Here is a 17,392-nt window from a genome sequence, read left to right on the forward strand (position 1 = left end):
GACAAATACTATAACCGCAAGTCCGCTAACAAATCTTAAACATATCGAACAACATAGAATATATCTTCTATATATGTATACTAGGTTGACCCTGTGCGCTTTGCTACCCCTGTCGAAGTAAAATGAAAAAAAAAAATGTGAAAAGATTTTATAAGCAAATAAATACATGCCGTTGAAGGTATAAAAAATATCCTGTGATTTTAAAAAATCTTGAAGCTTTTTTTAAGATATTCGCCTATTTTTAGTCAGACTCCTTACAATGATATGAAAGCTATTTATAAAAAGTTGGAAGACTCTAGCTATAACAGTTTTTTAGATATCAATTTTCAATACATCGAGGTACAAAAATAACACATGCAAAGTATTGAGAATTGCAATATTATAGTTCTCCAGATATTCCATAATAAATATTTACTATGTATTGGAGGGGGCACGTCCCTTCTTAATTTCTGGCATAATAGGACACTGGCATCACCGTAATTTACACAAAGTTTAAAGACTCTTACAATTACATTCACTTGATATTCGAATATTTATATATTTTATCTACAATGATAACAAAATAACTCATTTGAAGCATTACTTTAACTATTATAATTCTCCAGATATTCAAATTGGGCCGATCCCCCCCCCAATTTCAAACATCCTAAAAATATAAGAAATTACAATTTTCTTTGTAATGTAGGTCCTAAACCCTCTGTTCCGATCTCGCCCATTTTTTGCTAAACTTCGTACAGTGGTACTAATCTTAGAGACTTTAACAATTATTGTTCTCCAAATATTCGTAAATAACTAATACAATCGAACAAATTTTCAGTCAACTACGTACTATGGTAACGAAATAAATCCATAAAAGTTTTACGACTTTTTCTAGTTCCATGTCCACTATTAATAACCCGGCCGTTTTCAGACAAAAAATTAAGTAAAATTATAAAAAGATGTTTCGGACAAAATTTGAAGAGTCTTGCAATTTTAGTTATCCAGATATACAAAATTGATTAAGTACTTTGTATGGAAGGGCCCACACCCACCGTTACTATCACAGCCATGTTTAGCTGGGAAATGATGAGAAATAAATTCATACAAAGTTTGAAGAATTTTAAATAACTATTTACTTTGTTATTTCAGCCAAACCATGTAAAATGATAAGAGTGCTATTCGGACTAAATTTCAAGACTTCCACAATTATAGTTCACCATATATTATTTGAAAATAACTATTTACTTTGTATGGGAGGTGTCACACCCCCTGTTCCGATCCTTCACATGTTTAGTTAAACTTTAAACAGTGATACGAAATTGATTCAAATAAAGTTTGAACATAGTCACAATTTTAGTTCTGCAGATATTCGAAAATAACTATTTAATTTGTATGGGTGGTACAAATTTTGCCCTCTTTAGTCCCTTTATGGTCCAAGTTAAGAAAAAATATATAGTCTATTATTGCTTCCAAGTAAAGGAATATCTATGTTTCAAATTTCAATCAATTCGGTGCAGCCGTTTCCTCTTGATTGTTTAAGAACTAAAGGTACCAATTTTACCGTTTTCCCCTTTAAATCTCTTTCTAGTACAAGTATTAAAAAAAAAGATAGCCTATTGACGCTTCCAAGTAAGAATCTATCTATGTTCCAAATTCCAATATAATCCAATAAAATCGGTTCAGCCGTTTAGGCGTGATGCTCAAATAAACCAACAAACAAACAAACTTACAAAGACATTTATATATTTATATGGATTATATGGATAAAAATTAAATGGTCCATGTATGTAATGGCATCACCATGTATGTAATGGAATCATGTAAGAACGGATGAAGCGATTTGGATGATTTTTTTTTGTATACGATTCGAAATTTTCAGGAGATGATTTGTAAATTCGGAAATTTTAATTTTCAATATATTGCCTCCTTTTCACTTCTCATTTTTCTTAATAAGATAAATTTTTTGGAGAAACTTGAAGAACTAACATTAGCAAATATCTACCGGGCTAGTATAATATAAATATAACATTGGTTCGGTTGGTATAAAAAATCGGACCACAAATGGCTGACATATAAAAACCACGACTACCTCGATTTTTTAAGATTTCTTGATTACCAAATCGAGTACAGCAATATATAGCGCGGCATTCCTATAGAGAAACATTCCCACAACAGCCAGTTCTACGTACCGTAATGACCGGAATATCTTCAGTCAAAGGCTGTAAACCCAGAAACAACTCCGTCATTGTAGAACCGGAGTTGAAAAATAAAATATATACAACCGATTGCACAATATCTAGAGGTTCAAGGTATTGCGGCCAGATGGGGAGCTCTATAATGTCCAGAGAGTAGCATCGCTGGCGGAACAGATTGATGAATGCACCTTCTGTACACTAAATGATGATGCTCCGACACGGACTATTTCGTCAGATTTCACTGTAGAGAGAGAGCAGTTATATCTATGGGATCAGACTATTTACATTTATGGATAGATCCAACGATTTCGTCGTTTGTGAAAGCCGAATTTACTAGCAGAACTTCACTACTCATCTTGTAGATTTTCACCAAAAAAAATGATTTTAGAAAGGAAATATGGGTGATACAAAATAACTCCAGTTTTCCCAGTTTTAAACGCATATTAACGAAGTTGGAGCAAATTATAATTTTCACTAAAAAAATGGTTTTAGAAACAAAATATAGGTGATTACAAAATAATGCCAGTTTTCCATTTAAACGCATATTAACGAAGTTAAAGCAAATTTTAATTTTCATTCAGAAAATGGGTTTTAGGAAGGAAATATGGGTGATCACAAAATAATGCCAATTTCCCATTTAAACGCATATTAACGAAGTTAGAGCAAATTTTAATTTTCATTCTGAAAATGGGTTTTAACAAGGAAATATGGGTGATCACAAAATAATGCCAATTTCCCATTTAAACGCATATTAACGAAGTTAGAGCAAATTTTAATTTTCATTCTGAAAATGGGTTTTAACAAGGAAATATGGGTGATCTCAAAATAATGCCAGTTTTCCATTTAAGCACATATTAACGAAGTTAGAACAAAATTTAATTTTCAGTTAGAAAATGGGTTTTAGGAAGGAAATATGGGTGATCACAAAATAATGCCAGTTTTCCATTTAAACGCATATTAACAAAGTTAAAGCAAATTTTAATTTTCATTCTGAAAATGGGTTTTAACAAGGAAATATGGGTGATCACAAAATAATGTCAGTTTTCCATTTAAACGCATATTAACGAAGTTAGAGCAAATTTTAATTTTCAGTTAGAAAATGCGTTTTAGCAAGGAAATATGGGTGATCACAGAATAATGCCAGTTTTCCATTTAAACGCATATTAACGAAGATAGAGCAAAATTTAATTTTCAGATCACAAAATAATGTCAGTTTTCCATTTAAACGCATATTAACGAAATTAGAGCAAATTTTAATTTTCAGTCTGAAAATGGGTTTTAGCAGGGAAAGATGGGTGATCACAAAATAATGTCAGTTTTCCATTTAAACGCATATTCGTTAAATTTTAATTTTCAATTAGAAAATGGGTTTTAGGAAGGAAATATGGGTGATCACAAAATAATGTCAGTTTTCCATTTAAACGCATATTAACGAAGTTAGAGCAAATTTTAATTTTCAGTTTGAAAATGGGTTTTAGCAAGGAAATATGGGTGATCACAGAATAATGCCAGTTTTCCATTTAAACGCATATAACGAAGTTAGAGGAAAATTTACTTTTCAGTCTGAAAATGGGTTTTAGCAAGGAAATATGGGTGATCACAAAATAATGCCAGTTTTCCATTTAAACGCATATTAACGAAGTTAGAGCAAAATTTAATTTTCAGTCAGAAAATGGGTTTTAGCAAGGAAAGATGGGTGATCACAAAATAATGCCAGTTTTCCATTTAAACGCATATTAACGAAGTTAGAGCAAAATTTAATTTTCAGTCAGAAAATGGGTTTTAGCAAGAAAATATGGGTGATCACAAAATAATGCCAGTTTTCCATTTAAACGCATATTAACGAAGATAGAACAAAATTAAATTTTCAGTCAGAAAATTGGTTTTAGCAAGGAAATATGGGTGATCACAAAATAATGCCAGTTTTCCATTTAAACGCATATTAACGAAGTTAGAGCAAAATTTAATTTTCAGTCAGAAAATGGGTTTTAGCAAGGAAAGATGGGTGATCACAAAATAATGCCAGTTTTCCAGTTAAACGCATATTAAGCAAATTTTAATTTTCAGTTAGAAAATGCGTTTTAGGAAGGAAATATGGGAGATCACAAAATAATGCCAGTTTTCCATTTAAACGCATATTAACGAAGTTAGAGCAAATTTTAATTTTCAGTTAGAAAATGGGTTTTAGGAAGGAAATATGGGTGATCACAAAATAATGTCAGTTTTCCATTTCAACGCATATTAACGAAGTTAGAGCAACATTTAATTTTCAATCAGAAAATGGGCTTTAACAAGGAAATATGGGTGATCACAAAATAATGCCAGTTTTCCATTTAAACGCATATTAACGAAGTTAGAGCAAATTTTAATTTTCAGTTTGAAAATGGGTTTTAGCAAGGAAATATGGGTGATCACAAAATAATGCCAGTTTTCCATTTAAACGCATATTAACGAAGATAGAGCAAAATTAAATTTTCAGTCAGAAAATTGGTTTTAGCAAGGAAATATGGGTGATCACAGAATAATGTCAGTTTTCCATTTAAACGCATATTAACGAAGTTAGAGCAAATTTTAATTTTCAGTTAGAAAATGGGTTTTAGCAAGAAAATATGGGTGATCTCAAAATAATGCCAGTTTTCCATTTAAACACATATTAACGAAGTTAGAACAAAATTTAATTTTCAGTTAGAAAATGGGTTTTAGGAAGGAAATATGGGTGATCACAAAATAATGTCAGTTTTCCATTTCAACGCATATTAACAAAGTTAGAGCAACATTTAATTTTCAAACAGAAAATGGGCTTTAACAAGGAAATATGGGTGATCACAAAATAATGCCAATTTTCCATTTAAACGCATATTAACGAAGTTAGAGCAAATTTTAATTTTCAGTTTGAAAATGGGTTTTAGCAAGGAAATATGGGTGATCACAAAATAATGCCAGTTTTCCATTTAAACGCATATTAACGAAGATAGAGCAAAATTAAATTTTCAGTCAGAAAATTGGTTTTAGCAAGGAAATATGGGTGATCACAAAATAATGCCAGTTTTCCATTTAAACGCATATTAACGAAGTTAGAGGAAAATTTACTTTTCAGTCTGAAAATGGGTTTTAGCAAGGAAATATGGGTGATCACAAAATAATGCCAGTTTTCCATTTAAACGCATATTAACGAAGTTAGAGCAACTTTTAATTTTCATTCAGAAAATGGGTTTTAGGAAGGAATTATGGGTGATCACAAAATAATGCCAGTTTTCCATTTAAACACATATTAACGAAGTTAGAACTAAATTTAATTTTCAGTTAGAAAATGGGTTTTAGCAAGAAAATATGGGTGATCTCAAAATAATGCCAGTTTTCCATTTAAACACATATTAACGAAGTTAGAACAAAATTTAATTTTCAGTTAGAAAATGGGTTTTAGGAAGGAAATATGGGTGATCACAAAATAATGCCAGTTTTCCATTTAAACGCATATTAACGATGTTAGAGCAAATTTTAATTTTCAGTCTGAAAATGGGTTTTAACAAGGAAATATGGGTGATCACAAAATAATGTCAGTTTTCCATTTCAACGCATATTAACGAAGTTAGAGCAACATTTAATTTTCAATCAGAAAATGGGCTTTAACAAGGAAATATGGGTGATCACAAAATAATGCCAGTTTTCCATTTAAACGCATATTAACGAAGTTAGAGCAAATTTTAATTTTCAGTTTGAAAATGGGTTTTAGCAAGGAAATATGGGTGATCTCAAAATAATGCCAGTTTTCCATTTAAACGCATATTAACGAAGTTAGAGGAAAATTTACTTTTCAGTCTGAAAATGGGTTTTAGCAAGGAAATATGGGTGATCACAAAATAATGCCAGTTTTCCATTTAAACGCATATTAACGAAGTTAGAGCAAAATTTAATTTTCAGTCAGAAAATGGGTTTTAGCAAGGAAAGATGGGTGATCACAAAATAATGCCAGTTTTCCAGTTAAACGCATATTAAGCAAATTTTAATTTTCAGTTAGAAAATGCGTTTTAGGAAGGAAATATGGGAGATCACAAAATAATGTCAGTTTTCCATTTAAACGCATATTAACGAAGTTAGAGCAAAATTTAATTTTCAGTCTGAAAATGGGTTTTAGCAAGGAAATATGGGTGATCACAAAATAATGTCAGTTTTCCATTTCAACGCATATTAACGAAGTTAGAGCAAAATTTAATTTTCAATCAGAAAATGGGCTTTAACAAGGAAATATGGGTGATCACAAAATAATGCCAGTTTTCCATTTAAACGCATATTAACGAAGTTAGAGCAAATTTTAATTTTCAGTTTGAAAATGGGTTTTAGCAAGGAAATATGGGTGATCACAAAATAATGTCAGTTTTCCATTTCAACGCATATTAACGAAGTTAGAGCAAAATTTAATTTTCAATCAGAAAATGGGCTTTAACAAGGAAATATGGGTGATCACAAAATAATGCCAGTTTTCCATTTAAACGCATATTAACGAAGTTAGAGCAAATTTTAATTTTCAGTTTGAAAATGGGTTTTAGCAAGGAAATATGGGTGATCACAAAATAATGCCAGTTTTCCATTTAAACGCATATTAACGAAGATAGAGCAAAATTTAATTTTCAGTCAGAAAATTGGTTTAGTAAGGAAATATGGGTGATCACAAAATAATGTCAGTTTTCCATTTAAACGCATATTAACGAAGTTAGAGCAAAATTTAATTTTCAGTCAGAAAATGGGTTTTAGCAAGGAAAGATGGGTGATCACAAAATAATGCCAGTTTTCCATTTAAACGCATATTAACGAAGTTAGAGCAAAATTTAATTTTCAGTCAGAAAATGGGTTTTAGCAAGAAAATATGGGTGATCACAAAATAATGCCAGTTTTCCATTTAAACGCATATTAACGAAGTTAGAGGAAAATTTACTTTTCAGTCTGAAAATGGGTTTTAGCAAGGAAATATGGGTGATCACAAAATAATGCCAGTTTTCCATTTAAACGCATATTAACGAAGTTAGAGCAAAATTTAATTTTCAGTCAGAAAATGGGTTTTAGCAAGGAAAGATGGGTGATCACAAAATAATGCCAGTTTTCCAGTTAAACGCATATTAAGCAAATTTTAATTTTCAGTTAGAAAATGCGTTTTAGGAAGGAAATATGGGAGATCACAAAATAATGTCAGTTTTCCATTTAAACGCATATTAACGAAGATAGAGCAAAATTAAATTTTCAGTCAGAAAATTGGTTTTAGCAAGGAAATATGGGTGATCACAAAATAATGCCAGTTTTCCATTTAAACGCATATTAACGAAGTTAGAGGAAAATTTACTTTTCAGTCTGAAAATGGGTTTTAGCAAGGAAATATGGGTGATCACAAAATAATGCCAGTTTTCCAGTTAAACGCATATTAAGCAAATTTTAATTTTCAGTTAGAAAATGCGTTTTAGGAAGGAAATATGGGAGATCACAAAATAATGTCAGTTTTCCATTTAAACGCATATTAACGAAGATAGAGCAAAATTAAATTTTCAGTCAGAAAATTGGTTTTAGCAAGGAAATATGGGTGATCACAAAATAATGCCAGTTTTCCATTTAAACGCATATTAACGAAGTTAGAGGAAAATTTACTTTTCAGTCTGAAAATGGGTTTTAGCAAGGAAATATGGGTGATCACAAAATAATGCCAGTTTTCCATTTAAACGCATATTAACGAAGTTAGAGCAACTTTTAATTTTCATTCAGAAAATGGGTTTTAGGAAGGAATTATGGGTGATCACAAAATAATGCCAGTTTTCCATTTAAACACATATTAACGAAGTTAGAACTAAATTTAATTTTCAGTTAGAAAATGGGTTTTAGCAAGAAAATATGGGTGATCTCAAAATAATGCCAGTTTTCCATTTAAACACATATTAACGAAGTTAGAACAAAATTTAATTTTCAGTTAGAAAATGGGTTTTAGGAAGGAAATATGGGTGATCACAAAATAATGCCAGTTTTCCATTTAAACGCATATTAACGATGTTAGAGCAAATTTTAATTTTCAGTCTGAAAATGGGTTTTAACAAGGAAATATGGGTGATCACAAAATAATGTCAGTTTTCCATTTCAACGCATATTAACGAAGTTAGAGCAACATTTAATTTTCAATCAGAAAATGGGCTTTAACAAGGAAATATGGGTGATCACAAAATAATGCCAGTTTTCCATTTAAACGCATATTAACGAAGTTAGAGCAAATTTTAATTTTCAGTTTGAAAATGGGTTTTAGCAAGGAAATATGGGTGATCTCAAAATAATGCCAGTTTTCCATTTAAACGCATATTAACGAAGTTAGAGGAAAATTTACTTTTCAGTCTGAAAATGGGTTTTAGCAAGGAAATATGGGTGATCACAAAATAATGCCAGTTTTCCATTTAAACGCATATTAACGAAGTTAGAGCAAAATTTAATTTTCAGTCAGAAAATGGGTTTTAGCAAGGAAAGATGGGTGATCACAAAATAATGCCAGTTTTCCAGTTAAACGCATATTAAGCAAATTTTAATTTTCAGTTAGAAAATGCGTTTTAGGAAGGAAATATGGGAGATCACAAAATAATGTCAGTTTTCCATTTAAACGCATATTAACGAAGTTAGAGCAAAATTTAATTTTCAGTCTGAAAATGGGTTTTAGCAAGGAAATATGGGTGATCACAAAATAATGTCAGTTTTCCATTTCAACGCATATTAACGAAGTTAGAGCAAAATTTAATTTTCAATCAGAAAATGGGCTTTAACAAGGAAATATGGGTGATCACAAAATAATGCCAGTTTTCCATTTAAACGCATATTAACGAAGTTAGAGCAAATTTTAATTTTCAGTTTGAAAATGGGTTTTAGCAAGGAAATATGGGTGATCACAAAATAATGTCAGTTTTCCATTTCAACGCATATTAACGAAGTTAGAGCAAAATTTAATTTTCAATCAGAAAATGGGCTTTAACAAGGAAATATGGGTGATCACAAAATAATGCCAGTTTTCCATTTAAACGCATATTAACGAAGTTAGAGCAAATTTTAATTTTCAGTTTGAAAATGGGTTTTAGCAAGGAAATATGGGTGATCACAAAATAATGCCAGTTTTCCATTTAAACGCATATTAACGAAGATAGAGCAAAATTTAATTTTCAGTCAGAAAATTGGTTTAGTAAGGAAATATGGGTGATCACAAAATAATGTCAGTTTTCCATTTAAACGCATATTAACGAAGTTAGAGCAAAATTTAATTTTCAGTCAGAAAATGGGTTTTAGCAAGGAAAGATGGGTGATCACAAAATAATGCCAGTTTTCCATTTAAACGCATATTAACGAAGTTAGAGCAAAATTTAATTTTCAGTCAGAAAATGGGTTTTAGCAAGAAAATATGGGTGATCACAAAATAATGCCAGTTTTCCATTTAAACGCATATTAACGAAGTTAGAGGAAAATTTACTTTTCAGTCTGAAAATGGGTTTTAGCAAGGAAATATGGGTGATCACAAAATAATGCCAGTTTTCCATTTAAACGCATATTAACGAAGTTAGAGGAAAATTTACTTTTCAGTCTGAAAATGGGTTTTAGCAAGGAAATATGGGTGATCACAAAATAATGCCAGTTTTCCATTTAAACGCATATTAACGAAGATAGAACAAAATTAAATTTTCAGTCAGAAAATTGGTTTTAGCAAGGAAATATGGGTGATCACAAAATAATGCCAGTTTTCCATTTAAACGCATATTAACGAAGTTAGAGCAAAATTTAATTTTCAGTCAGAAAATGGGTTTTAGCAAGGAAAGATGGGTGATCACAAAATAATGCCAGTTTTCCAGTTAAACGCATATTAAGCAAATTTTAATTTTCAGTTAGAAAATGCGTTTTAGGAAGGAAATATGGGAGATCACAAAATAATGCCAGTTTTCCATTTAAACGCATATTAACGAAGTTAGAGCAAATTTTAATTTTCAGTTAGAAAATGGGTTTTAGGAAGGAAATATGGGTGATCACAAAATAATGTCAGTTTTCCATTTCAACGCATATTAACGAAGTTAGAGCAACATTTAATTTTCAATCAGAAAATGGGCTTTAACAAGGAAATATGGGTGATCACAAAATAATGCCAGTTTTCCATTTAAACGCATATTAACGAAGTTAGAGCAAATTTTAATTTTCAGTTTGAAAATGGGTTTTAGCAAGGAAATATGGGTGATCACAAAATAATGCCAGTTTTCCATTTAAACGCATATTAACGAAGATAGAGCAAAATTAAATTTTCAGTCAGAAAATTGGTTTTAGCAAGGAAATATGGGTGATCACAGAATAATGTCAGTTTTCCATTTAAACGCATATTAACGAAGTTAGAGCAAATTTTAATTTTCAGTTAGAAAATGGGTTTTAGCAAGAAAATATGGGTGATCTCAAAATAATGCCAGTTTTCCATTTAAACACATATTAACGAAGTTAGAACAAAATTTAATTTTCAGTTAGAAAATGGGTTTTAGGAAGTAAATATGGGTGATCACAAAATAATGCCAGTTTTCCATTTAAACGCATATTAACGATGTTAGAGCAAATTTTAATTTTCAGTCTGAAAATGGGTTTTAACAAGGAAATATGGGTGATCACAAAATAATGTCAGTTTTCCATTTCAACGCATATTAACGAAGTTAGAGCAACATTTAATTTTCAATCAGAAAATGGGCTTTAACAAGGAAATATGGGTGATCACAAAATAATGCCAGTTTTCCATTTAAACGCATATTAACGAAGTTAGAGCAAATTTTAATTTTCAGTTTGAAAATGGGTTTTGCAAGGAAATATGGGTGATCACAAAATAATGCCAGTTTTCCATTTAAACGCATATTAACGAAGATAGAGCAAAATTAAATTTTCAGTCAGAAAATTGGTTTTAGCAAGGAAATATGGGTGATCACAGAATAATGCCAGTTTTCCATTTAAACGCATATTAACGAAGTTAGAGCAAATTTTAATTTTCAGTTAGAAAATGGGTTTTAGCAAGGAAAATAATGCCAGTTTTCTATTTAAACGCATATTAAGCAAATTTTAATTTTCATTCAGAAAATGGGTTTTAGCAAGGAAATATGGGTGATCACAAAATAATGCCAGTTTTCCATTTAAACGCATATTAACGAAGTTAGAGCAAATTTTAATTTTCAGTCAGAAAATGAGTTTTTAACAAGGAAATATGGGTAATCACAAAAGAATGCCAGTTTTCCATTTAAACGCATATTAACGAAGTTAGAGCAAATTTTAATTTTCAGTCTGAAAATGGTTTTTAGCAAGGAAATATTAGTGATCACAAAATAATGCCAGTTTTCCATTTAAACACATATTAACGAACTTAGAGCAAATTTTAATTTTCAGTCAGAAAATCGGTTTTAGCAAGGAAAGGTGGGTGATCACAAAATAATGCCAGTTTTCCATTTAAACGCATATTAACGAAGTTAGAGCAAATTTTAATTTTCAGTCAGAAAATGGGTTTTAACAAGGAAATATGGGTGATCAAAAAATAATGTCAGTTTTCTATTTAAACGCATATTAAGCAAATTTTAATTTTCATGCAGAAAATGGGTTTTAGCAAGGAAATATTGGTGATCACAAAATAATGCCAGTTTTCCATTTAAACGCATATTAACGAAGTTAGAGCAAAATTTAATTTTCATTGAGAAAATGGGTTTTAGCAAGGAAATATGGGTGATCACAAAATAATGCCAGTTTTCCATTTAAACGCATATTAACGAAGTTAGAGCAAAATTTAATTTTCATTGAGAAAATGGGTTTTAGCAAGGAAATATGGGTAATAACAAAATAATGCCAGTTTTTCATTTAAACGCATATTAACGAAGTTAGAGCAAAATTTAAATCACAAAATAACGCCAGTTTTCCATTTAAACGCATATTAACGAACTTAGAGTAAAATTTAATTTTCATTTAGAAAATGGATTTAGGAAGGAAATATGGGTGATCACAAAATAACCCCAGTTTTCCATTTAAACACGTATTAACGAAGATACAGCTAATTTTAATTTTCACCCAAAAAAATGGTTTTAGGAGGAAATATGGATAATCACCAAATAATGCCAGTTTTCCAAAAAAAAAAAATTATTTTTACTTTTCTAATTTCTACTTTCGCAGAGAAATATATAAGAAGCAAACATTCCTCTTTGTTTACGCCAAAAACAACACTTAGCGATTTTCCCCACTTCCCTGCAATTCCTATTTTCCCACAATATATATAAATGCAGAAAGTTATATGTTGCAGTATACTTCCACTTGTCATTAAGTACTAAATTAATCGTAGAGTCGTAAATACTTCTTTTTGGGAGAGATACAAATCAAACTTTGAACTGTGCACTTTGCTAATCCTATTGTTCCTTATTGGTAAGAATCCATATTCCAAATAATTAAATAAATAATTAGAAAAAATCCTAATTATTTTGTTTTATTTCTTTCTTTCCTTTTTTCATATTTATTTGTCCAATTATTCTGAGTACAAAACCTAAACAGTTTTGTTTCGGCTCAGCGAGTTTGAACATCTCTTCCAATTATCCAGCCTTTTCCCCCTTCACCCAGCTTAACACTCTTTATCTTTAGCAATATTAGCACGCCTAGATAAAATATCAATTTTATCAGTCGTTTAGATAAAAATAAATCTCGCATTTATATCTGATTAGTATATGTATCTGATAAATGTATAAAACATCCATTAATTTGTTATATTACGAATATTTTACACACACGACGTAAGTATAATCAGGTAATAGAGTTATATAATTTATTCGTCTGTTTAGATATATGAAACAAATATTTTCCAAATGTTTTTTTTTTAAATTTTTATTTGTGCAAATTACAATTGAATATTTGCTATAATATTTGAAATAAATATAAAATTTAATGTACAAAAAAAATAAAATGCATTAGTTTAGGCAAAATATGGAACAATCAAACTATTCAACTTTACATAATACTATCAGAAACGCGGAGGGAAAGTTATCTTTAAAAAGTTGTATGAAAACGACTCAAATAATATTTACTTACTAACAGTTGCTATATCACAAGCTAGTACTTTGAGTGTAAATTTTTTAAATAAATTTTCCATCCGTTTTTCTAATAAAACACTTGTTAGTTTTTAATGGTGTCAAAATTCGTTACAAAACTATAAACAAATTTCAAATAATTAATGGACTAAATTTCTAAAGTGTATCACTTTATTTTACAAATTATTTGTTTTTAATATAAAGTTAATCAAATAAAAAAATGTACTTTTTACCAAAACAAAAAATAAAGTCTTTATGATAAAAATTACAAAACAGGCCACTTAACATTCACTCTCCAAAATATCCTCATCACCCAAGACATTGGATGTCGTTGGTGGTGCGTCCAATTTGAATAAATTGATGTTTTGTTTTTGTGCCAAAAAGTTACGCATTTCAGCAAAATTATCACGTTCTTTAAGTTTTTTGGTGCGCTTCTCAAATTCTATATCAGCACTACCTTCACTGCCATCGCTGTCATCAAAGGCCTCCTTAAATACTACCGTATTATCATGTTCCTTGACCTCATCATCATCTTCGTCATCATCTTCTTTAGCAAATAATTCATCTACATTTATGCCTTTAGCGGCTAGAACTTCTCTTTCTTTTTCAAGCATTACTTGCCGTATGGGATCAATATGATCTTTTAGCTGCTTAAGTACAGGTCGGAATCTGCCTTTGGTAATACGTTTTTCGAAATTTAAAATTTCCAACTCTTCCTTGTGTCTCTCCCGTTCCTCTTTTTCCAATTGTTCCCTTTCGGCTTTAGCTTGCTCTTCGTCGAACATGTAGGCATAGAAATCATCTCGCTTCTCCATGTCGTTGGGATTTTGTGAGATTTCAACACGCAAAAAGCTTTCTGGAAATTCATCATCTGCTTGAGATTTATTTTCACTTTTTTCACTGTGTGTTTCTTTTAAATCTAATTTAGTATTGAGAAATTTATTATACACCAACATTAGCCTTTGGAAATCATCGAAACACACAGACAAAGCATTTTCTATGGAGCGCATATTATTGGCCACTTCTACCAACTGTTTGGTGTTGTCTTTTTTCTCATTTTCCGTTTCGGTAAGACGTTGCAAAGTAATGTCTAAGGCCTGACACTCACCAGCCACCGCCACCATACAAGCGCTCAGTTTAAGCGATGAATCCTGTAAAACACCGACGGGATCATTGCGAGTTTTTACTGTTTTATTGGCATTTAGAGCTTCCAACTCTAATGATTTCTTTTTGTTCAATTCGATGGCTAGATTTTTAAAATGATTTTCTTCCTCGAGTACTAGCTGTCGTATAAGGCAATCGATTTTCTCTAATTCTGGATGAAGTTGACTTAATGATGGTTTGGTAGATATGGTTAAAGCTAAACGTAAAAGGAACTGGGATTGAACGTACGCGAAGATGTTATGAAAATCCTAAAAATACACGATATTTTGGTAGTACTCAAACCATAGAGAATAATTGTGTAAGTACAATGAATTAATGGATTTAAATTAAATGATAAGCTACAATTGACTTCTTTTTATACCCTTCACCATGTGTAATTTCTATAATATTATATAACGGATAGAACTAAACGTAATAATTTCTTAATTGTTTAATCAGTTCATAAATACTCGAAATATAAAAAAAACATAATTTTCGGTTATATATCGCGATTATAATTTGACATCTATAGTTCAAGTGCAAAACAAAATGAAAATTGTCTATGCCCTTGGCAGGTTAGAAAAATTATCCAATATTTCCTTAAAAAATTTATGGTTTACGTTGTTTGGTTGAAATTTAATGAATAAACTAATAACTAAAATAATTTTTTCTCAGTCAAATCCATTTGAGTGAGACAAAATTACTTTATCTAATGTGCTGTTTTTCTATAGTGAACGAGTACTTTGAGTGAAAATTTAACATGTGTTTTGTTATTGCAACAAAAACAAAATACATTTGAAATTTCCACTCAAAGCAATCGTTCGCTATAGAAAAACAGCACATAAATCTAAATTTTCATAAAAAGTGCACTTAGCACGTTTGCACCTAAGCAAACGATATATAATTTCCTGAAAATTTGCTTCTTTCGAAAGAGTTTTGAAGATATCCGGAGACCAAGTCAATTTAAATTCGAAATACAAATAACACTTTCAATCCTAAGGGTGCAAACTTTTTAATTTTGATCAAGGACATTGCGCCATTTTTACAAAAAATATTGTAATTTTTAGAGACCGACCGAAACCGAGGTTTTCATGGTGAAACAGAACATAATATTCGGGCAAAAATTTTATATTCGGTCTAATCCGAAACAAACATAACTTTTCAAATGTGCTACAAATTTCATAAAAAATTCATTATTTTAATTTTAGTGCAAAAAAAAATCATTATTCACTTTTAGGCGCCACGCAGCACATCCACTACATAATTAAAAGTTTTTACATTGCTTTGATATTTGTAAGTCTGTGTAAGCTATTAATTATACATATTTATAACTCATCTCACCTTTAAAACTGTATAATCTATGTATGTTTTTATTTTGTAAATTTTTCGGTATTAGGCCAAATCTTGATTTTTCAGAATCAGAATGTTCGGAATCAGAATGTTAAAAATTTTTTTTTTAAAATATACAAACTAAAAACTAGTTTTACAAGAAAAGAATAAAATGCTAATTTTAGCTAGCTAGATAGAATTCACTATTAAAAAATAGCTTTAAAATTTAATCATTTGACTATGAACATTATTTTGAATTCCCTAACTCAGAGCTCTTTGTTACAAATAATAAATGAATGAATGTGTTAGGGCGGAATATACGTATAAAATGTACTTACTTTTATATGCTTAGGACTATAATCGGTGACATTGTTCTTAAAGTATTCACATTCTTTTAAATCTTCCATTGGAGCATAATACTGGGAAAATCGTGCTGGTATAGGATATTGGGTTTCTAATTTACGGGTGGCTTCAAATAAAATTTCGGTTACCTCTTTGGCGGCTGTAATACAATCCCAGGCACGTTCTATTTGACGGGATCTACAAAATATTCAAAAATATATCATCGTATCTTGTTTATCCGTACATTCAATACCTACTCTATTAACTCATGTTGTTTCATAATAATAATCTCATTGAAATAGGTCATATTACGGCGTATACAATTTCCAAATTCATCAATTGTCCGTATGAGATTCTCCAATTCTCTTTCAACGTATTTATTGCGAAAACCGAAAACATTCTTCACCACATACAAAGCACTGAAACCTCCAGTCACTGCCAACGAAGGTATTAAAGTTAAACGAAAAGCACGTGGCGTTATTAGATGCTCCAAAATGGTGGAGCCCAATAAAATGCAAGCATTACGAGCTGTAAATATTTCCGGCCACAATATTTCATCCGATTTCTTAAAGCACTTGTCCTTGCCATCACATTTGTCTTGGCCAGTTGTATTTGTAGCTGTTGAGGAAGGTAATGGTGTATCTTGCATAAAAAGCATACACTGTTCTAAAGCTTCCACATGATCGACCAGCAATCGTTTTGAATATAAAATTTTGTTTATAAGACTATTGGTTATAGTCTAGTTTGAAGACGGGCGAAAATATTGACATGGTATTTATTATTTGGGAAAATTAACAAATTTTTTGCAACTCACCTGTTTTTGCTTGAGTTCGTCCGTCAGTTGACGACTAACTTGAAGCTAAAAATAGCAGCAAATGAGAAAAACAAAAAAAATAATTATAATTGTTATGTAAACGAGTTTTTACACACCTTCATTTTATGTTTCGTTTCAAATTTTTCAATTAGTTTACATTTATTTAAATATTTTTGTTCTTAGCTTTTAGATGATTTACTACACAAAATTTGCAAAACAAGAATAAAATTATCTGTGAAAGAGCCGTACTGACAGAATTGCACAAAAGTGTAGTAGTAAATGAAAATTCATAGTGAGTACGAAAATAACAACTCTTGTTGTGGAAACTAAATTTGGCAGCACTTTTTAAGTAATACAAACGAACGAAATTTGTTCAAAAAATAAATAAGATTAAAAATAATTCATATACAACATATTTCGCTCAAATCCAACCAAAACTCTAAAATCATTGCCAATAAATAATATCAGAGATTAAAAAATTACATTTGAGGCGCAGCCAAGGCTGACGGCCA

The 17,392-nt window shown here is 30.5% G+C and overlaps 1 protein-coding gene across 1 annotated transcript; it reads right to left on the bottom strand.

Moving 5' to 3' along the window:
- Nucleotides 1-13,031: 13,031 nt before the first annotated feature.
- dind (diamond) lies at nucleotides 13,032-17,107 on the bottom strand. The gene is made up of 5 exons (XM_065515937.1): nucleotides 16,997-17,107; nucleotides 16,881-16,925; nucleotides 16,324-16,805; nucleotides 16,063-16,264; nucleotides 13,032-14,664 (listed from the first exon to the last, which is right to left on the bottom strand). Exons 1-5 carry the CDS (start codon nucleotides 17,000-17,002, stop codon nucleotides 13,534-13,536), a joined length of 1,866 nt encoding a protein of 621 aa, XP_065372009.1. The 5' UTR covers nucleotides 17,003-17,107; the 3' UTR covers nucleotides 13,032-13,533.
- Nucleotides 17,108-17,392: the final 285 nt, after the last annotated feature.

This window comes from Calliphora vicina, chromosome 1 (genome assembly GCF_958450345.1).
Source record: "Calliphora vicina chromosome 1, idCalVici1.1, whole genome shotgun sequence".
Taxonomy (NCBI): domain Eukaryota; kingdom Metazoa; phylum Arthropoda; class Insecta; order Diptera; family Calliphoridae; genus Calliphora; species Calliphora vicina.

Coding starts and splice junctions, on each gene's coding strand:
- dind (XM_065515937.1), bottom strand. Junction 16,265..16,323: donor AAACAACATGAGTTAATAGA/GTAGGTATTGAA, acceptor AATATTTTGTAG/ATCCCGTCAAATAGAACGTG. Junction 14,665..16,062: donor ATAGTCCTAAGCATATAAAA/GTAAGTACATTT, acceptor GTGTATTTTTAG/GATTTTCATAACATCTTCGC.